The sequence below is a fragment of the Sapajus apella genome, unplaced genomic scaffold (assembly GCF_009761245.1).
Source record: "Sapajus apella isolate SASKATOON/1434 unplaced genomic scaffold, GSC_monkey_1.0 scaffold8, whole genome shotgun sequence".
Lineage (NCBI taxonomy): Eukaryota > Metazoa > Chordata > Mammalia > Primates > Cebidae > Sapajus > Sapajus apella.
The window spans coordinates 19,372,504-19,394,909 of NW_022436948.1; the positions used below are offsets into that span (position 1 = coordinate 19,372,504).

The 22,406-nt window shown below is 38.2% G+C and overlaps 1 protein-coding gene across 8 annotated transcripts in view; it reads left to right on the forward strand.

Annotated features, from left to right (window-relative positions):
• Positions 1-22,406, forward strand: part of APP (amyloid beta precursor protein) — a 279,992-nt gene that overhangs the window by 175,479 nt on the left and 82,107 nt on the right. For all 8 annotated transcript variants that reach the window (XM_032277112.1, XM_032277105.1, XM_032277108.1 and 5 more), the window contains 3 exons: positions 10,226-10,359; positions 16,285-16,359; positions 17,083-17,241. In XM_032277112.1, the coding sequence (XP_032133003.1) occupies positions 10,226-10,359; positions 16,285-16,359; positions 17,083-17,241 (368 nt within the window). The remainder of the gene's footprint in view (positions 1-10,225; positions 10,360-16,284; positions 16,360-17,082; positions 17,242-22,406) is intronic.

Below are 22,406 nucleotides of genomic sequence, written 5' to 3' on the forward strand. Positions count from 1 at the left end.
CCTTTGAATGGAATATGCCGCCTTCACCCCAGGGTCATTGTAAAGACAGGAGCCGGGAGACAGAAGTCTGAACCCTAGGCCATTTAATCTTTGGCCAGATTTGAACTATTGTTCTTAATCACACTATTCTTTTTCTTTTCACTGTGCAATAGCAAATATTAGTTGCCATTAGCATATTCTATACTGCTATTGGAACTATGATATTTTAATAAAACTGCCAAATTAGATTGGGCAACCTGGGCTTACACTTTGCTCCCCAGCCAACCTAGGAGGGAAAACAATTAAGCATTAAAAGATGTGATGGAGAATTAAATTACATGTCACATCAGTGCCAGTAAATGCTGTCAGATTAACAAGCATGAAAAGCCAAATCTTTGGTATCCGGTAAGGCTTAGATAAGAAGAATGGCTTTTTCCTCAAAGGCATAATAATTAGAGATGACTCTACAATTGAAAGGAATTGGATTGCTTAGCAACTCAGCATTTTTTTTTTAAAAGAAGGGCCATTTACTTTGATACAGGTTGAATGTCTCTTCTCTATATGCTTGGGACCAGAGGTGCTTCAGATTTTGGATTTGGGAATATTGATATATTCATGATGTGGTATCTTGGGGATGAGACTCAGGTCTAAACATGACATTCATTTATGTTTCATGTACTCCTTATACAAAAGTCTGAAGGCAATTTTATACAATTTTTTTTTTTTTTTTTTTGAGACAGAGTATTGCTTTGTTGCCCAGGCTAGTGTGCAGTGGTGTGATGTTGGCTCACTGTAACCTCTGCCTCCTGGATTTAAGAGATCCTCTTGCCTGAGCCTCCCATGTAGCTGGGCATCACAGGCACCTGCCACCACACACAGTTAATTTTTGTGTTTTTTAGTAGAGACAGGGTTTCACCATGTTGGCCAGGCTTGTCTCAAACTCCTGACCTCAAGTGATCCACCCGCCTCAGCCTCCCAAAGTAGTGGGGTTATAGGCGTGAACCAACTTATACAGTATTTTTAATAATTTTGTGCATGAAGCAAAGTTTGTGTACATTGCACTATCAGAGAACAAAGGTATCGCTATCCTAGCTACTGTGACATCATGTCAGTCCTCAAAATTATCAGATTTTGGAGTATTTCAGATTTTCAGATGAGGGATTTTCAACCTGTGATAAGAGAATGCTCATTATGTATGTGCTGTATTATTTAGCTGTTTGCCAAAGAGAGTAAGTAGATAGTTTAAAAAGGGGTTGGCAAATATTTTTCATACAAGGTCAGATTGTAAATATTTTAGGCTTAGTAGGTCATGCAGCTTGTTGTAACTACTTAACTCTGCAGTGGTAGCATGAAGCAACAACAGACAATAAGGAAACAGACAAGGCTGTTTTCCAATAAAACTACTTTTAAAAAGGTAGCCAGCAAGCCAATCCTTGATTAAATACAGCAGTTTGTTTTTTTTTTTTTTATTTTCAATAGCTTGTGGAGTACAAGTGGTTTTTGGTTACGTGGATGAAGTGTATAGTGGTTATGTTTGAGATTTTAATGTCCCCATTACCTGAGTAGTATGCATTATACCCAATATGCAGTTTTTGTTTGTTTTTGTTTTTGAGATAGAGTTTCACTCTTGTTACCCAGGCTGGAGTGCAATGGCACGATCTCGGCCCACCGCAACCTCCGCCTCCTGGGTTCAAGCAATTCTCCTGCCTCAGCCTCCCAAGTAGCTGGGACTACAGGCTCGCGCCACCATGCCCAGCTAATTTTTGTATTTTTTTTTTTTTTTAGTAGAGACAGGGTTTCACCATGTTGACCAGGATGGTCTCCATCTCTTGACCTCGTGATCCACGCACCTCGGACTCCCAAGCAGTTTTTTATCCCTCACTTCCTTCCCAACCTCCCTTATTCTGAGTCTCCAGTGTCCATTATGCTACTCCATGCCCTTTGCATGACCATAACTTAGCTCCCAATTATAAGTGAGTACATACTGTATTACCATTCCTGAGTTACTTCACTTAGAATCACGGCCTCTAGCTCCATCCAAGTTGCTGCAAAAGACTTTTGTTTTGTTATTTTTGTGGCTTAGTAGTATTCCATGGTGTGTATATACCACATTTTCTTTGTCACTCATTGGTTGATGGGCACTTAAGTTGGTTCCATATCTTTGCAGTTGTGAACTGTGCAGCAGTTATTTTTGAGCCCAGGATGTGCTAGGCCAGGTATTTTGAGGGACCACCAGCAAAGGAATCTGAGTACCGGCTTTCAATAACTTGATAATTTTATTAATGAGGTGAGACCCAGATATGTGATAGAATTAAATAATAACATAATGTAAAATACACAAGTGTAGGGGAAGATTGCTCTGGAAGGCTGGAGTAAAATGAAGTCACCTCTATTTTTAAGACCTCCATAGAGGTTAACAGTTCCATCTGCTTTTACTGCTACAATTTCTATGAAAGTGGACAATATTGAAGATTTTGACTTTTTGAACTAATCTATTGAGTGTTGAGCAGCTATGACAGGTTATTTCTTTATGTGCCTCCGTTAATGAAGTCAAAAATAGCTTCTGACAAATTGACAAAAACCGGCAAGCTCAGGTTAACCCATTCTGAATGCCAGTTATTATTGCTGTTGCTTCACATATATTTTTTAAATTCAGACTTGAGGTTGCTTTTAAGTTTTAGTGCATTGTGCTGAATAGAGAATAGATGTTAATAAAAAAAAAATGCCAGTATTCATTTTTTCACATTCAGTTCACATATTTGAAAAAATTCCCATGTTAGTATGTGTCCATAGATATAAAAAAGAAATGTAGCTTGACTAGAGTAAACACAGCATAGATTACATTTTTATTACCTTATGTCCATGCAACGCACTGATAGTGTTCTCCAGCAACTGTGATTGCACTGGCTATAAAATTGTAATACAAGGGCATATCGGGGGAGAGTGCTTTTGTTTCTTGTTGTTGTTATTGTTATTTTGTTTTTAAGAGAGTCTGGTATTACACTGGAGGATCACAAACTGTATTTTCTTATTATAAATGGCTCCTCTATCTTAGACTTAGCGGGTGTGATAGTTATTTGAATTTAGAATGCATTCGGAGTTTTAGCTCTTTTGAAATTAGAAAAATTGAAAGACTTTTTTTTTTTTAAGTTGGGGTGGCACTCTGAAAGCTCTGCCATATTTCAAGATTAAATTTTCACATAAACTCTTCTTAACAGGTTTATATCTCACCCATATATAAATGATCCTCCTCATGTCCTCTCTTAAATTATAGCCATCTCAACTGACAGCATTGCTAGTTAGTTCTGTATCAAATAGCATTTTCAATGATAAGGCAGTGATTTATATAGGTCTTAATTTGTTTTAATCTTCTGTTATCAATGCTATAGAGATAAATTGCTTTTCTCCTGATGCAAGGATGCTAACTCAATTTTCTTGTTAGAATCTAACATTAATATATTGACTAAATGCCATTCATAAGCCTTTCTTTAGGGAAACATTCAGCCTTCTGGCCTGTTGGAGACGGCTGTGGCCATTGCTGTTTGAAGGTGGGTTATTTCTTCTTTTGTGCCCTTAGCCCATTGTGACTGTAAAATTATGTGTCACCTCAGAGACTGAGGAAACAAATGAATATCAAAATGATAATGGCAATCTTTCACAGTGTCTTTAATTTGACCCCACATTCTTGCTGTATTTCGTATGAATAGGAAATGGAGTACTCCACAATGATTGCAAAATCAGAACTAAAATGAGGGAGATTGGTACATGTACAGTTCAACTTAATGGATTATCTTCTACGGAGTCTTCCAGACAGGCTGGGAGAGTGATTTCTACCTCATCCTAAAGATGTTAGCAGGTTTAACCCTGTTTTGAAGTAACTTCCCTTCCAATGATAACCATTTTCTCAGTGGAAACACAGGTGTGGAAATGTTTCATTGATGTCTTGACCCCAGTGATGGAGGAGTATTTTGTGATGGGAACATTGTGTGCTGCATCAATGTTCATTAATAAACTGAAAGCTAATCCGCCTTTTTACTTCCTCCCCAGAAAACACAGCTCTGGCAGGCATTGACAGTAGATTGCAATGTGAGTGGCAGTGTTGTGACAAGCATCCATGTATCAGTATTAAAATTGAAATGAGCCCTCACGCACACGTGAAAGCAGTTTCTCCCGTTTTCATATTCAGATCTCTTGGGTAATAGCATTTGGTGTGAGAAAAAGAAGGGAATCTGACTTTTCTGGTGTGGGAAGGGGGCTAAGGGCAACGACCTCCCATGACAGCCACCCTGGTCCAAGCCACCTTCACCTTTGTCTTTCTCCTCTTAAAAGATCTTCCTTCTGCTTTTGTCACATATGCTCCTCCTCAGACAGCTCACGTTGGTCCTTCAGAGTTCTTACTATGGCTTCAAGCCTGTACATGATGTCTCCCGTTTCTTCCCTGCCTTTCCCACTACTTCTTCTCTTGCTTCTTCAGCTCTGGCCATGTGGGTCTCGTGGAATTTGCCAGCCAGCCTCAACTCTTAGGGTTTCCATACTAGTTTTGTCATCTGCCCACCATGTTCTTCCGGCAGCCAGCTGGGGAGGATCTAAATGTCACCTCCTTGCCTGAGACTCTGCCTGGTTGCTTACTTCCTGCGGTCTACCTTTCCCCTCTCCCTCAGCTCTGTTTTTCTTTTTCCTCTTTTTCTCCATAATATAAATCACATACTAACAATGTGACTTATTGGCTTTTTAAAAATTCTTGTGGAGATTGTTTCTTTCCCTAGAATATAATGCCACCAGGACTAGGGACTTCATCTGTTTTTCTCATTGGTGTCTCCCAGGTGCCTCACATATAATAAGGGCTGTAATGTCGGTGGGCTGGAGGAATAGTGATGAACAGGTGCACTGAAGGCAGGATCGTTTGTCCACGTCAGAGCTGCTGTCTCAGCTGCTCTGCTATCTCTGACTTCCCAGGGTGGCAAAGAACAAGGATGTAGCTTATGTAGAAGGCATTAGTCATCAGAATGCTACTGTATATTTGGGAGCAGAATGTTCACCTTGAAGCAGTAATGTGCTAGAAATTGGAACTGCTTTTCCATTATATTTTTTCATCTGTTATGAGTGTTTAGACACACATTAATCACTATTATAAAGGAAGAGAGGTAATAGCCTGTATATCCTACCGTGCCCTGCAAGACTGTGTTAGGAGACTAAAATAAATACAAAGGTCATTTAAAAAGTTAAAAGCTTGGCTGGACGTGGTGGCTCATGCCTGTAATCCCAGGACTTTGGGAGGCTGAGGCGAGTGGATCACAAGGTCAGGAGTTCGAGATCAGTCTGGCCAATATGGTGAAACCTCGTCTCTACTAAAAATACAAAATTTAGCTGGGTGTGCTGGCGAACGACTAGTCCCAGCTACTCGGTAGCTTGAGGCAGGAGAATCACTTGAACTCAGGAGGCGGAGGTTGCAGTGAGCTGAGATCACGCCATGTACTCCAGCCTGGGTGACAGAGCGAGACTCTGTCTCATAAAAAGAGAAAAAGTTAAAAGCTTGTGCATGTGATGTTGGTAGAGCTGCTAATGACTAGGCATCTAGAGGTCAAAACCTAGAGCTAAGGATGTTTAACGCTGAGTTTTGTCTCATTTTAAGTTTAGATTTCTGTGCAAGGGGAAACATACCTAGCCAGCCTGCTTGCAGAAGGCATGAGTGAGCATGTTGGAGAAGGGGCCTAAGGCTGGAACGTCCTCCATATTCCGGCTCGTGGGCTCTTCACTTGATCCCTGCTTTAAGACTCAACTTCTGTTGAAGGTCATTTGTCAGATAGTGTTCAGGGCAGGAACAACTGTTTCATAGAAAACAAGCCAACAACATCATAACAAAACGTGTTTTTTTGCCAAGTTATGCTCTCGTTAGCAAAACAAAACAACAGATACCCTTTCCAGTGCCCCAGCATTTGAATAGATTAGCCCTCTGCTGCTCTAAAAAAATAGCTTTACAGCCTTTTTATGACTTACTTGATCTTAAGAGACTTTATTTGTCTATGTTTAGGGATGCACATGAGTATGTTAAATGATAGTGTTGCATCTCTATGCAATAAAATAGGGTCATTTTTTCTTCTTCCCATGTATGAAATGAGAACACATGGAACATGCCTAGCACAGTGGGCTCTGATGAATAGAGGCTGTTACCATTTGGCCAACATGGAAATCCTAGCCTTTATCAGAGGTTCTGTGGAACCTCAGAGGTCTGTGAACAGGATAAACTGTTTTATGGAAGTTTAAAATACAAAACAGAAATAAACGCTCCTAAAGCCAGTTTGTTTCCACTTTCTAAGTGGTTATAGTGGCCTCTGTTTTAAACCTTAAACATGCCAGTGGCCTGCTGATGTACAGCTTCCTGTTCCCTCTGTGTCCTGCGACACATCCTGACATTGCTTGAGCCCCACTCCCTTCCCGCAAGGAAGTACCTTGATGGGTGAGGACATAGGGCACAGGTACCTCTGGCATTCCATGGATGTTGTCACAAAATGGTAGTCAGTTCTATTAACGTAATCTCTTTAGGATATAAGGATATTCACGAAATGGAAGTTGAGCTCTCTGGACATATTCCACCTTAAAATTGTTCTCTCCTTCCTCCTCACCAGCTGCAGAGCAATAGCAATAAACTATTAAATTCATTTAACAGTATCAGCATATGCTGTCCTTCTCTGCTTGACTAGACAGTAATCTGGTTTGCCGGTTGGTATGAATACAGGATAATTTCACTCACTTACACTAATTGAGATGGGGGCTTTGTATGAATGGCTGAAAAATTTGAGTGAAAGATAAAAAGAGACACAACTTCCTCAACTATGGGAAGTAACTGGGACTGCTGACAAGGATTTACTTGAAGAGAAATTGTGTTGCTCAGGGTTCTCCAGAGAAACAACCAACAGGACATATATGTATAGGAAGAGGAAGTCCCACGATCTGTCATCTGCAAGTTGGCGACCCAGGAGAGCCGGTGGTATGATTTAGTCCAAATCTAAAGGTGTGAGAACCAGAGGAGACAATGGTGTACATTTCAGTCCAGGGGCAAGAGAAGACCAATATCGCAGCTCAGTCAGCCAGCAAATAAAAAGGATAAACTCCTCCATCCCCTGCCCTTTTGTTTTCAGACTCTCAGCAGATCGGGTGATGCCTGCCCATGTTGGGGAGGGTGACTTACTTTACTGAGTGTGACAGTTCCAATGCTAATCTCATCCAGAAGCACCCTCAAAAACACACTCAGAAACAATGTTTAATCTGGGAACCCTGTGGCCCAGTCAAGCTGGCACAGAAAATTATCACAGAAATATCTCTGGATTCAATGGAATGAATTGGTAACACAGTATTCGCATTCATTTTCATGTGCCTAAAAAGAAGATTTTTATCCTTTTTAATATCCTCAGTCTGTTAAACATACCTCACATTCTTATTCCATATTTATTCTGTTATTACATTGCTAAGTGCGTTTCTACTTAGGCCAATGTGATTATAGGGATTCAAATTACAGTGTTTTATTCCTTTCCTTTATACAGTTTTCACAAACCGTAGGAACTGAAAAAAATTCCTCCTTATGTAGTTTTATGATACCAGTTTTCCAAAGGGGTGCTTATGTTATGGTTATAACAGTTACAGCCAGGACTGTCTTCATCAGCGAGTGTAACCCCAAACATTTATACATTTTCATTTGTTTAAAACATAAAATCTTGTTTGCCTAAACATGTCATTCTGCCAGATTGAACTGTGCAAAAGAATGTTTTATTGTTTTATTTTCTGCTTTTACTTGTTCTCATTTGAGCTCTCCCAGTTAAGATGAGAAAATGACTAAAGCCAGGGAAAACACATTTTAAATGCTAAATGCCACATTCATTTCAAGTTGGGAAACTATTCAGTTAAAAAATACTTGCATACTGGTTTGCTTGAAGTTACACAGAAAAACATTTACCTTTTTTTTCCTGAAAAGGATTTAATATCCAAAATTATTGTTTCAATCTTACAAATTCCAGGAATATGCCCTGCCTCCTTCCTTCTACTTGAAAGCAACATCTGGATAGACACTCAACTGCTTTTATTTTTTGAAAAATTATTATTAATCAGGATTGAAGTGGAGGGAAAAAGTCAAAATGCATGTTTCTCTTTAAAATGAAAGATACTGTTTAATTATTTAGCAGCTTTCTGGTTTTAGATAATATCTTCGAAGACCTTGGATTGTTAAGATTTACTTATTTTTGATAGTTTTGGCCTTTTCTTATGTGGGCTACACCTAACGTTTTTTGAAAAATACATATTACTTTTTCTGTAGGTTTCACTTTGTGATCCTGTAATTCATTTTCAGTGGTTCTATTTTATTTTTTATTAATAAGTGTTTTTATTTTCTTTTGTTTTTTCCTTAATTTAAAATTTTTTTTAATTTGTCTTTTTGTTATTTGTTACTTTATTATTGCGCTCTTATGCCAAAACATTTTTAGTGGTTTTAAATAAAAATAACAGAACTTTTTCATGGTTACCATTAGCTCTAGGATTTGAATAGGATGTAATAAACAGAGGAGGAGGGAAGGCCGCTAACATGTATAAGCTACGCCGTGTGTCACCCTCTGCCAGATGACTTACATGTGGTATGATATCCCATTTGCCCAGCACTCCCATCATGTCATATGGCCTGTTATCACCGCTTGATAAAGAAATTGGAACATGGTATGCTTAAGTGTTCTGCCCTAGGTCACAGCTGATCTGAAAAAGAAATAGGATTCAAATCTAAATGTGATTAATTGCAAAGCCCCCACGTGCTCTTTCCTTCCTTCCCTCTTCCTGTTGCTGCCAATGTAAGAAGGAACACTACTCCCTCATTTGCTACAGAGAAAATAGGCGCAGCTCTATAAAGGTTCCAGGAATATGCCCTGCCTCTTTCCCTCTACTTGAAAGCAACATCTGGATAGACACTCAACTGCTTTTATTTTTTGAAAAATGATTATTAATCAGAATTGAAGTGGAGGAAAAAAAATCAAAATGAATGTTTCTCTTTAAGAGGGATACTGTTTAATTATTTCACAACTTTCCGATTTTAGTTAATATCTTTGAAAACTTTGAATTGTTAAGATTCCAGACATTTTCTTGAAGGCTGTAGAAGACATACTTCAGGTTTTGTTTCAAAATGATTTAGCCATAAATTCTTCTCGTTCAAGTCCTCTTTGAGATATTATAGCCCAAATGTAATACACAAGTGTTAATAATTTGATAGGAATACTTGGAACATTGGTGATATTTGAATAACCTTTTGAATGAACAGTTGATTTGACCTGAAAAGACAGTGAAAACATCTCATTTTATTTTTTACGTTAAATATGCTTAAGTCAAAATCCTTTTTTCTTTTAAGCTTATAAATACTCCTGATTCTCACTAGTCATTACTAATCTTTTAGGAAATTGCTTGTATAGGTATTATAATTCACTTGGCCCATGAATTAGGACATTTTTATAGTATACTCTTGAATTTTATGGATATTTATGTTTTCACATAATGTAGTAGTATACGTTGCAATTCAAATATTGCTTAGCAGTATTAGTTGAATTCAAAATAGAAATCACCTTTCTTTTTGACAACTAGCATAATGAATTCACTGATTATGGCCAAATTTGTGAAAGCAGAAAGGTCCTTTTGTGATTCAAAAATGTGTTTATTGATGTTTATATTTCTTTTTGCAGTGTTCCACATACTGTCTCATGAAGGTTGTCTTTGTAATTAAGTTATCTGAAATACATCATAGAATCTACCTTTTTTCTCTGGGGTGCAGTTATTCTGCAACAGGCTAATTTCAGATATCTGGTTTCTGCAGGAGTCTTAATGTATGATATTATGATATTGATGATATAATCATTTACTTTCATGACTGCAAAATATTAATTTAGGAAAGCATGGGGATTTGGAAAAAACATGTCTATTAAGCACCAGCTGTTTTTGCTCTTTGCATGCTTGTCTCATAAAGAACTCTAATGGTAATTGCAAAATGGACCCTTTTAAATATTTTTCCTTCATTCTGCACTTGGGAGTGGTGAAACACATCCTTACTGTGCCTCACAGTGTCTCATAGTGTTCTCTTCAACAGCATTAATATCTTGTATGTGCTGCTTTACTAAATTCCCTGTTCTGAGAAATACTGAAAACGTGGCTTTCTTTTAAATGGGTGGATATTCTGTTGCTGTCGGTTTTTTCTTCTCAGACCTCCTTCTCTTCTACTTTATAGTTCCTACAACAGCAGCCAGTACCCCGGATGCCGTTGACAAGTATCTCGAGACACCTGGGGATGAGAACGAGCATGCCCATTTCCAGAAAGCCAAAGAGAGGCTTGAGGCCAAGCACCGAGAGAGAATGTCCCAGGTAAGTCTGGCACTTCCATCATTCAGCCCTACGGTATCAAGAAACCTCAGCTTGCCTCTGCCCCGGTCTCCGAAGGGGCCTGCTGGCTTTATCAAGATCTTCAAAGATGTAAAGTTCTAATTTTAAATGTTTACTGTGTGGGCACAGTTTGTGGGTTTTTTGCATCCTCCATGAACATGCTGCCTAGGAAAGATCCAGGTATAGTTAGATTTTGTAAGCACAAATTAAGTGATGTCTATAACATTCTCTCTAGTGAGGAAAGGTACTTGGCATTATTATTCTGTGTATATGTAGTACCTGAAATCAACATGTTGTAAATTAAAATCCATCAAAATGCTCTTTAGTAAAGATGAGTTTTTGTATTAAATCCCAGCCTGTTATAACTGTGAACCTACCATTGTTTACAGTCTACAGAACCACAGACTTAAAACTGAGCTGAACCATAGTGATTATTTCATCTAGTTTCCTAACTGATAGAATAGAGGTTTAAGAGAGTGGCTTCCCATTTTAGCACAAAGCAAAATCAGTGAGCCAGAGACAACATTGAGAATCCAGGCCTTTCTTGCTCCTAGTACAATATTTCGTTCACTATACTTTGCTTGAAAAAAAACAACTCTGATTTGGTTTGGTTTGGTTTGGTTTTTTTAAGCAGATCCTTTATTAAGCAAATGAAAAAATAATTTGTGATTAAAACATGGCTAATCCATATATAATACTATCAACTATAATTTAAGCTGTGTCTACCACCAGGCACTAGATGTTGTATTGGAGTTTAATAATACAGAGAATTTTAACCCTTGCTTAGGTTCCTCATTCATTCACTCATTCAGTCAACATATATGGACATATTATTGTTTGCCAGTCACTTTTCTAATTTGTAGTCTACAAACCTAGGAGGAAAAAAGGTAGGACATATAAGTGAATGAATAAAGATCTCAGGCTAAAGTAAGCCATTCATTTTTAGTGTTAATATTCTGTGGTAAATATCAGAAGATAGGAATAATTTTTGACATACTTAGCACAGATACTTCAAAGCCCTCTTGAGAGACATTAAATGCAATTCCTGAATTAGGCTGCTGCATATTTTCTAAGATTACAGTAAGTCTTTAGTAGGCAATTAATCTTGCTTTCCTGTAATTTCTGACCTGAGTCCCTGCTGACCCCAGGAAGATTCCTTCCTCCCAGGGCTAACCAGCTCCTAGAGATGGTAAATGAGTGGATTCTGAGCACGCCTTTCACATGCAAACCAATCAGTCAAAAGCTCCTAACTCCCAGCCACCTTCTTTATATGGCCCTTATACTCTGGGCCACTGTTTCTGCTCTGATCACCCCAGAGCCAGGTACCAGACAAGTAGGGACAACCCCTTGCACTATCACCATTATTTGAACAAGTCAGTCCTAAACCTGCTTACCCTGCCTCCCCCATTCTTTCCATGAAAATCACAGTAAAAGGCTTTTGCCCATATTTTCCCCTCCTGACCAACCCTGGTGCTTCCCATATGACCCTGCCTGTAGTGGTATGTACCTGCTTCTTGGGAGCTGTGAGTAATAAACTATCTTTTCCATGATCATCATCTCCTGACCTTTTGGCCTCACATGAATAATAAGAAAACCTACACTTGAAAACATAAAACTAATAATATATCCAGAAAGGTACAACACAGATACTTTTCCTTTTTTTTTTTTTTTGGCTTAAGATGAATAACAATATTTGGATCTACTTTGGTATAATAACATAAGGAGGAAAAAAGCCTTACAATCACAATACTTTTGGCTCTGGAATATAATGTGCAGTTCTAGTGATTTCCCATGATGAAAACCTAAAAGCAAATTGAACTAGAAAGCTAGCCACAGGGAATTAGTGAGTTTTCACCTGATGCCCAAAAAAAATAGGATTTTTCATTAGGAAAGACATAGGCAGTTCGAAAGCATTGGAGGACTATGAGTCATATTTATTGCCACTGAAACGTCCTCCTTTAAATTTACATCCTATCTCCCTTCTTTACAAAGCTTTCAGAGGCTACTTGTGCCCTCAAAAATCCACTTCTAGGCACTTGAAATCTTAAAAAAAGAACAATGACAAAAATAAACACCAAATGCTCAGCTTGTCATTTTCAGCGCCTACCCCTGTACCCTGATTCTGGTCTTCCTACCACCTCTTCCTTCTCAACTGCTACCCCTGTCTTCTGTACAGTGTTCAGCTGCTGTTCAGATCAAGCCACTCCGCTCACCATCTGCTCATCTCGCCCGGGGCTTGCTTTTGCTCTCGGCCCTGACTTATTCTGGAAATGCCCTTTCACTCCTCTTCATGTTGACACACTCACGCATTCTTTACACCCCACATCACACTCAGAATGAGACAGGCAGCCGTTGCTCTTACATTTCATTTAATCCTAAATATTTGTTCCTCGGTTTTATTAGTGATATTTTGATATACCTGCGTTACCTTTCTAGCTGGATTGTAAACTCCTTTTAGTGCCTCTAAGTTTGTATAAGTTTTACTAACGTTGCATTTCATTTTTGGACCTACTTAGTCGTTACTTATTTTTAAATTTTGTGTTTTTTTAATCCTGGACATTTTCTCCTAGTATATCTTGGTCATCTTTGATCCCATTAAGAAAATGATTTTGAATTCTCTGTTAGTTTCAGGTGTGACTGATTTCCATTAAAATGATAATTTGGCCAGGTGTGGTGGCTCACACCTGTAATCCCAGCACTTGGGGCGGCCAAGGAGAGCAGATCACAAGGTCAGGAGTTCAAGACCAGCCTGGTCAATATGGTGAAACCCTGTCTCTATTAAAAATACAAAAATTAGCTGGGCGTGGTGGCGGACACCTGTAGCCCCAGCTACTTGGGAGGCTGAGGCAGGAGAATCACTTGAATCCAGGAGGCAGAGGTTGCAGTGAGGCGAGATCACTCCACTGCACTCCAGCCTGGGTGACAAAGCAAGACTCCGTCTCAAAAAAAAAAAAAAAAAAGAAAATAATACATAGATCCATTGCAAGGGCTCGATCCTGAAATTTTTTTAAATTGTAGGTCTTTTTTTTTAATTAAGTTTTATTGTAGTTTTTGTTCTGTGTTTTCCTACAAATACAGAGGATTTTGGAATTTTTGGTTTGTTGTTGCCATTGTGGGTTATAACTCGAATCCTGTAGATTTTTGTTGCTATATGTCGTGACTAGCATCTAGCCAATAGAAATCAGCATCTGAACCATATGTGCACTTTTATTACTTACGAACTTAGCAGTTTTAATATATCTTTAAAATGAAGTCCTTCACATTGAAAGCTGACCCAACTCAGGCTTTTATTGTTAAGATAAGCAGCAGCATTTTAAGAGTACCCCTTTCTCCTGTTGCTAAATATAAATAAACTTAGTTCACCTAATGGATTTTCCATTTTATAATAGAAAATTGGGTACCAGGATACAAAAGCATGATCTTTAGAGCCACAAAGATCTTGGTTTATATTCTTCCCTCTCCCTTTACCTGTATAGCCTTGAGCTGGCACCTTAACCTAGTTCATAAAATGGGATGGCCCTGGCTAATCTCATAAGCTGTTGTGAGGAATCAATTAAATTAGATAGATTTTGTAAAGCACTTAATACAGGGTCAGCAGTAATGCTATTTGTTACCAGTCCCACAGTGAAATTCACTGTTTGTAGGAAGATGGTCAGCCTACATCTAGTGTATATTCATTTGCGGTACTCTTAGTGTGATAATGCAGGTGATTTTTTTATTTGTGGGGATATAGGATATTGTTAAATTGTTCTGAAAATCTAAATTTCAGTTAATTTTTAGAGTAATGCTTATTTTCAACTCATTAGCTAAATACATCTCTTTAATTATTTCATAAATCCACCCAGCTTAAAGTCCAGGTTCTGAGTGTACAAGGTAAGATGGAAAAAATGTAAATGTAATATGGGAAATCAGTTTTCACATTGCAGTAAAACATTGAACGTCTATCTCGAACTAATTTTGAGATTCCTTGCTTGAAGAACTGTTGGTAGAGTACTACCACTGTGAACATTCCCAAAGCAGGAAACTGAAATATTTATTTTGCAAGGCTTATCTCACCTATAAAGCAAAGATAGTCTTCAATATCCCCCTTGCTGTCACAAGTGCCCTTTATTAACTTGGTAGATGCACCAAAGCAAATGGGACAATATGTTTCTTTTCTTGCCTGTTCTATTCTTGCTCATTGCAGCAGGACATTTGTCCCAATTTTGCTGTGAACCTTGAGACTATTTTTGATATGCTTTTCGAGTATAATGGACTATTTATTCCATATTGTTTTCTCCATAATTTTACCAAAACAACAAGAAGCAGCTAGTTGCCTGTCATCTACAAAGAATTAATGCTAATGGACAATAAAATCTGTCATTAGGAACCCACATGGTGATTTGATGTGGTATTGTCTCACAGAAGTTTTCTATCCATAGTTATTTTTTCTAAGCCTCTTTTTCTTTTCCATCTTGAATTATATTACAAGAGTCTATTTTTTAGGGCTAAATACCTACAAATAACAGACTCTTATAATACAGTAATCAAGTTTTCTAATGCTTTGGGAGTATACAAAGTATGCAAGTACATCTCTGACAGCAGGCCAGTATTTTGTTTTCTTGATCTTTCTTTCTTCATTTTACCTAGGTCAGTTATAAGTTGCACTTTAAACAAACTCTGTTTGTAATACGCTTGAAAAGGCAGCTGTAGGTGGTAAGAAGTTAATATTTTCTTTGAACAACATAAAGAGATACAGACTTTTACTTTTTGTATCAGGCTAATGAGTGAACTTCTCCCAGGAAAATCCAGGTGAACATCAAAGTTGATAGCAGGAAGCATTTGTTTCCTACAAAACAGATTCACCTGGTATCTTAGTCAATTTTGTGTTGCTGTAATAGAATACCCCAGACTGGATAATCTATAAAAGAAAAAAGTTTAAAATTTGCCTCACAGTTCTGCAGGGGGAAAGTCCAAGAGCATGGTACTGGCATCTGTTGAGGACTTTCGTGCTCTCGTCATTTTTGGTGGAAGAAAGAAAGGAAAAGGAGGGCAAACTCATTTTTATAACAACCCACTCCCCCAATAATGATACTAATTTATTCGTGAGGACAGAGACTGAATCATCTCTTACAGGATTTACCTCTCAAAATCGTGGCATTGGGGATTAAGTTTCCAACACATGCTTTTTAGGGGATACATTCAAACCATAGCAACTGGTTACTAAATTAGTGCTACCTGTAAAAAATACATTTTTGTTACATTCAGAATATTATGTGTTTTTAGAGTTTTTAGAAGGATTTGGAGTAATCCTTACTGTTCATAACTTAAGTCAGCAAGCTCAAAAGGCCCTAATTTCCCATTTGTTTAAAGGGATAGGTCTTAGGATATCAGACAACAGAAGTCTTCTTTTACTTCCTCTATTATGTACTTCTTTTTGGCATTGTATTCACCACACACACACACACACACACACACACACACACAATGTTATATTTTCTTAAATTCAAAATATACAGTTTAAAATGGTTTAAATTGCTTTCATAAGAGAATAAAACTTACGTGTTCAGTTTAATTTTGGAAGACCTTGTGCAGTTAGTGTATGCCTTCTATGAATTGCTGGTATTTATTCACATCAAATAAAATAACTATCTCCAAGTTCTCAGGGTGGAAAAAGACCAACCTTGACTTAAAAGACTATATTCTTGCAATAAATGTGAACATTTATGTTTAATATGCCACTGTGGTTAATCATTTATATCCTAGTGGGAGGTCAAATATTATTCAGATAGGAACGGATAGGTAATATATTTTTTAAATATCTAAAATGACAAAAATAGAAGAAAAACGTAATCATCCATCCTTGTTAAGTCTGTATTCATAGGAAGAACCTATGATTTTAAATCTAAATGTTTTCTTAATTTATAGGTCATGAGAGAATGGGAAGAGGCAGAACGTCAAGCAAAGAACTTGCCTAAAGCTGATAAGAAAGCAGTTATCCAGGTAAAATTTGAACCCATTTCCTACCAAACATCACATGCCTGCAGTCTGTTTAATGAGCGTCTGTAGGTTTACCAGCATCGGCCAGAACCTCAGGTGTGATTGTTCATAGTCCCATGACCTGGAACTGTTATTAATCATTGCCTAGTAATTGAGTTGCTTAAATCCTGCCTTATATTTGCTCCCAGTTATTTCAAGTTATAATTCATTGCCATAAAACTCACATTGTTACTTGCAGTCTACTTTTTATTAATAATATATCTTTTCAGTCACCATAATCTGCTGCTGCTTCTCCCTCTGGCAAAAATTATGAGAATTGGAATTTTTGACTAAAACCAGTCTCAAAATTACCTTAAGTAAACCAAAAGTTTATTACGGTCAATTACTTGCAGTATTTTTAGTAAGAGAGGAATTTTTTTTTAATATGTAATATAAGAATTTCAAGAGTGCATGTATTTATCCAACATTATTACTGGTCAAATCAGTCTTCAGGGAGCCTATGTAATACTGATTTTCAATGAGAAAGTAGGTTTGATGGGGGCTGGAGAGTGCCAGAAAGTGAAGCAACCTATAAAACATGCAGAGTTAGTAAAAATGTTGGAATGACTAGGCAGTCTTCAGGATACTTTTTATCACTTGGAATAGGATGTCCCTTTTAGAAGACTTGAAATTGCTGCTTCATCCTACTTGTTCAGTCCCCATTGACATATGTGTTTATGATGGCAGCATTTTCAGGAGAAAGTGGAATCTCTGGAACAGGAAGCAGCCAACGAGAGACAGCAGCTGGTGGAGACGCACATGGCCAGAGTGGAAGCCATGCTCAATGACCGCCGCCGCCTGGCCCTGGAGAACTACATCACCGCTCTGCAGGCTGTTCCTCCTCGGGTAGGTCTCACTGCAGCTGAGATCTCACTTCAGGTCACGGCACAGACAGTAAGGGTAGGACACTGGGAACTGGAAGCCATGCAAAAAGAATGAGAGGAAATGCCTTGAGCGCCGTTATTCACAGGTTCAACCCCTGTCCATTCCATCTTGAAGGTCAAAGAGTCACAGGGCAACTGCCTTCACAGGGCCATCTCTGCACAGTAGGCACTTGCACTTCTCCACAGAGCAGCCAGATGGATTCCCAGGGACTCACAGTATAAGCCCTGACTTGATTTAATATTGACCATTGATGGCATAGTTCAAGTTCGAACACAAAAGCCGGAAGAATGTCGTCCAGTCCCTTCAGTCTGCTATAACAGAATACCATAGACTGGGTAGTTTATCAGCAGCAGTTTGTTTCTCACAGTTGGAGAGGCTGAGAAGTCCAACATCAAGACATCAGCAGGTTTGGTTGTCCAGTGAAAGCTTGCTTCCTGGTTCATAGAACTTATATTTTTTCATCTTTTGTTTTTGTTTGTATTTTGCTATATCATATGGCGGAATGGGCAAGGGAGCTCTCTGGGGCCTCTTTTATAAGGGTACTAATCCTAATCTTGAAGGCTGTGTCCTCATGCCTAATTGTCTCCCAAAGTTTTCACTTTCAAATAGCATCACATTGTGGCTGTGTTTCAACATATGAAGAGACATAAACATTCACACCATAGCAAAGGATTTTAGAAGTAACCTTGCCTAGCCCCCTCATCATGTAAGTATAACAGTATAACTAAGGTCAAGGAAAGTTGAGATGTGGCTGAGTTGTAAGAATTTTTAGTGGACCGAAAGGAATTAGAACTCAAATTTCCATCTCAGAGCAATGACCATATTCTCTCGCGGGAAGCATGTATCAGTCATGGTATTAACAATGATGAGATTTATTTGTGGTTTTCAGCGACCATTGCCCAAAATGGCTTGCTCAGTGCTGCAAGCATAGATTTCTTCACCAGCATTCTGTGGGAGAGCTTACTTGGAACAAAAGGAACGTTCTGAGCATGAGTGTGTAATTTATGTTCACTTGTTCTTTTTTTTTTTTTTTTTTTGAGATGGAGCCTTGTTCTTTCGCCCAGGCTGGAGTGCAGTGGTGCAATCTTGGCTCACTGCAACCTCCGTTTCCTGGGTTCAAGTGATTCTCCTAACTCAGCAGCCTCCCAAGTACCTGGGATTACAGGCATGTGCTACCGTGCCCAGCTAATTTTTGTATTTTTAGTAGAGACAGGTTTTCACCATGTTGGCCAGGCTGGTCTCAAACTCCTGACCTCAGTTGATCCGCCCACCTCGGCCTCTCAAAATGTTGGGATTACAGGTGTGAGCCACATGCCCAGCCACTTGTTCTTTCTGTTTGTCATTGAGTAAGGGATAGTAAAAGCTCTGCCTGTGATTTTGGACTGGTCCATTTTTCTAAACGGTGCTATCTGTTTTTATTTTGTATACTTTGAGGCTGTGCTTTTAGGTGTGTAAGTGTTCACGGCTGTTAGGCAATCTTTGAGCCTCTGCTTATAAAATGATTTTTTTATCCTTTGTAATGTTTTGCTCTGAAATCCACCTTATCTAATATTAATAAAGCTATTCCAGCTTTCTTTTGATTAATATTAACATGGTGCATTTTTCCACCCTTGTACTCTTATTGAACTTCTTTGTCTTTATATTTGAAGCGTATTTTTTGTAGGTAGCATATAACCGGGTCTTGTGTTTTCCTTTTGATTGAGAAGACCATGCACACTGAATGAGGTTATGGATATGGTTGTGACTGAATCTGTCATCTTGCTATTTTTTTTCTATTTGTTCTTTAACCTTTTTCCTTCTTTTTTGAATTAATTAGAATTTTTTTATGATTCTACTTTATCTCTTTTAAAGTTGGTTTGTAGATTGTAACTAGTTTGTTATTTTACTGGTTGCTTTAAGGTTTATAGAAAACATTCTAAACTTGTCACAATGATATTATACCAGTTCAAGTGATATACCACTTTACAGATAGGATAAAGAACCTTACCAAAAGTATTTCCATTTCCCCTCTCTCTCACTCTAAGAAGTTGTTGTCATACTTTTTCCTTACTACATTGTTGCTGTTTTTCTTTAAACAGTCAGTTATCTTTTAATGAGCTGTAAATTAAATAAAAAACATATATTTACCTATGAAGTCACCATTTTGGGTGCTCTAAATTCTTTGTACAGATGCAGCTGGTATCATTTTCCTTCTGCCTGAAGGATTTCCTTTAAAATGTCTTGGAGACTGGGCTTGGTGGCTTGTGCTTGCAATCCCAGCAACTCAGGAGGTTGAGATAGGAAGATCACTTGAACCCAGGGGTTCGAGACTGCAGTGAGCTGTGATTGCGTGACTGCAGTCTAGCCTGGGTGACAAAGGGCATCCCTGTCCTTTAAAAAAAAAAAAAAAGTCTCAGGGTGCATTTAAGTCGGTGATGAAATCTTTTGCTTGGCTATGACTGAAAATATCGTTTTTATACCTTTGGCTTTGAAAGATATTTTTGCTGGGTATAAAATACTAGATTCAGGTTTTTCTTCCACTACTTGAAAGATGATGCTCTGCTGTCTTATTTGTGTTGATATCTTATTTATTTGTGTTGATACTCAGAAGGCTGAGGCAAAAGGATCGCTTGAGCCCAGGAGGTTAAGACTGCAGTGAGCTGTGACTGGGCCACTGCATGCCAGCCTGAGTGAAAGAGCAAGTCCCTGTCTCAAAAAAGAAAGACAGAATGGAAGGAAGGAAGAAAGGAAAAAAGGAAGGGAGGGAGGGGAATTCTGAAGTAGGAATTTAACAGGAATCCTTAGATCAGCAACAGTGATCTGATTTTGACAGTAAAATGTTTCTTCCTGATCCAGTTTTTAATTTTTATTTCAAATGAATGTGTTGTCTAATTCCTTGTGAAGTGATACAGAGGCCCACAACAAGCATGATTACAACCACTCTAAAATTATCCCTTTTGATAAAATATGACACTTTGGCAAGCATTCTTGCCACTGCCTTTCCTGTAATGGCTGATGAGACTAAACTGAGAGTTTAAATGTACATTTGTTAAAGCCTCCATTCAGTCCTCATCTTATTTTTAGTCCTATCAATGCCCATTTAGTGAAGATCTTAATTTGGAGATTGGACTTTCAGCTGGAATGCTTCATAAGTGTCTGCTATGAAGGTTTTGGTCTCAGCACCCACCACGCTACCCTGCTGTGGCAAATGATCACACAGCTCCTCTCCTGAAAGCGTGTTCTCCAAAAAAAAGAGGAACCAAGAAACTTTCGTTCTGCAGAGATATAAAAACAATTTCCTGACAAGTGCCTTGCTAAGATAGAGATTTTTGGCAAATAGAAAATGAAAACGCTAATATGAATATTTTTTTCCAAAAGCTTTGTTCAGAGAGGAAGCTTGTTCTAGTGAGAAGGAAATGCAGTGACTCACAGCTCTGCCCTGTCCCTTCCAAACAGTGTCACCCTGAACCAGCCAGTCCATCTCCCGAGGTTGCAGTGATATCATCGGTAGAACAGAGTCAGTAGTATCTTACTTATTGGAAGAATGCCATGAGCTCTTTAATGGCTCCTCCTGGCTTTCTATGCACTATAACTTCATAAGAAAAATCAAAATGATGAGGTTAAATCAGCACAAGTGTGTGACTTTCTGGTTAAGTTGCATAAAATGCACAAAGAATTCTATTTCCAGCCAAGATTGAGTGAGAAGAGCTGGATTTACTCTCCTGCCTGAACAACCAGTAAACGGACAATGTATTAATATATAAACCATGTTTCTGTGAAGTATTAGACATCAAGTGAAGGTCACTGATTCCTGAAAGGGGGAAACAAATGAGGACTTACAACTGCCAAACTCATGGATCTACAGGTGCTCCACACATGTGGCTAATTCTTAAAAATTTTTTGTAAAGACGGTCTCGCTGTGTTACACAGGCTAGTCTTAAACTTCTAGCCTCAAGTGATCCTTTCACCTTGGCTTTTTAAAGAGCCGATATTACAGGCATGAGCCACCATCACTCACCTTTAAATCTTTCCTTTGTAATAAAATGTGGCTGGGTGGTCACAGGCTTAGAGTCTAGGGGGCATTACCTGCCATTTTTGTTAAGTTACCATCTTTAGGTGTTCATTTAAGTTTTAATGTTATATGGCTTGACCTGACACTGAGGTCTGCACTTTGGGAAGTATAAGAAAATTTTAAATCCTTTCTCGTGGACTTCCATACATTTCTCTTGAAGACATAAATCCGGAGCATGGTGGTTGTCTGAAAAAGGTCACATCTTGTAATAGGAGTGATACATAAATATTTCTGTAATCTTCATACTTACCACCATGCCTGGAAAATACAGACTACTGTATTCAGTAACTGTTATTTGAATATAAGTAAATCTACAGAAAGTGTTCTTTCTATAGATTTTGTAGATGTTATCACTTAGAATAATTCTCTCTCTAACCTTTTTCAAATTCTACCATATATTCTCAGACTTTGCAAACATAGGACTCCAAAATAAAGTGGATTGTTTCAGTCTCTTTGAAGCTCAGATTTAAATCATACTTTTACCCAGTTTTTAAATCTAAACATGGAAAGTGTTATAAGATGTTGTTTTTGTGCAGCTAGAATTCCTGGTTCTACTACGGAATTTCACTGTGTGAATCCCTGTGTCTGAATATACTGTATGTTTCACATTTCTTATTTTATTATGTACTTATAGACAAATACACGGAATGGTCAACCTAAAAATCCATTATTTGACTCATATTTAGAGTCATATGTATATATGCATATGTATTTAAAATAAATGCTTTGGGCTAGACGTGGTGGCTCACAGCTGTAATCCCAGCACTTTGGGAAGCTGAGGTAGGAGGATCCCTTGAGCCCAGGAATTTGAGACCACCCTAGGCAACATAGAAAGACCCTATCTCTACAAAAAAAAAAAGTTGTTTTTTTTTTTAATTAGCCAGGCATGATGGTGCTACACACCTGTAGCCCCAGCCACTCTGAGGCTGAGGTGGGAACATGAGCCTGGGAAGTCGAGGCTAGAGTGAGCGGTGATGGCGCCACTGTGCTCCAGCCTGGACAACAAAGCAAGACCCAGTATCAAAATTAAAAGTTAGAAAATGAAGTAAATACTTGAAATATTACAATTATTAAA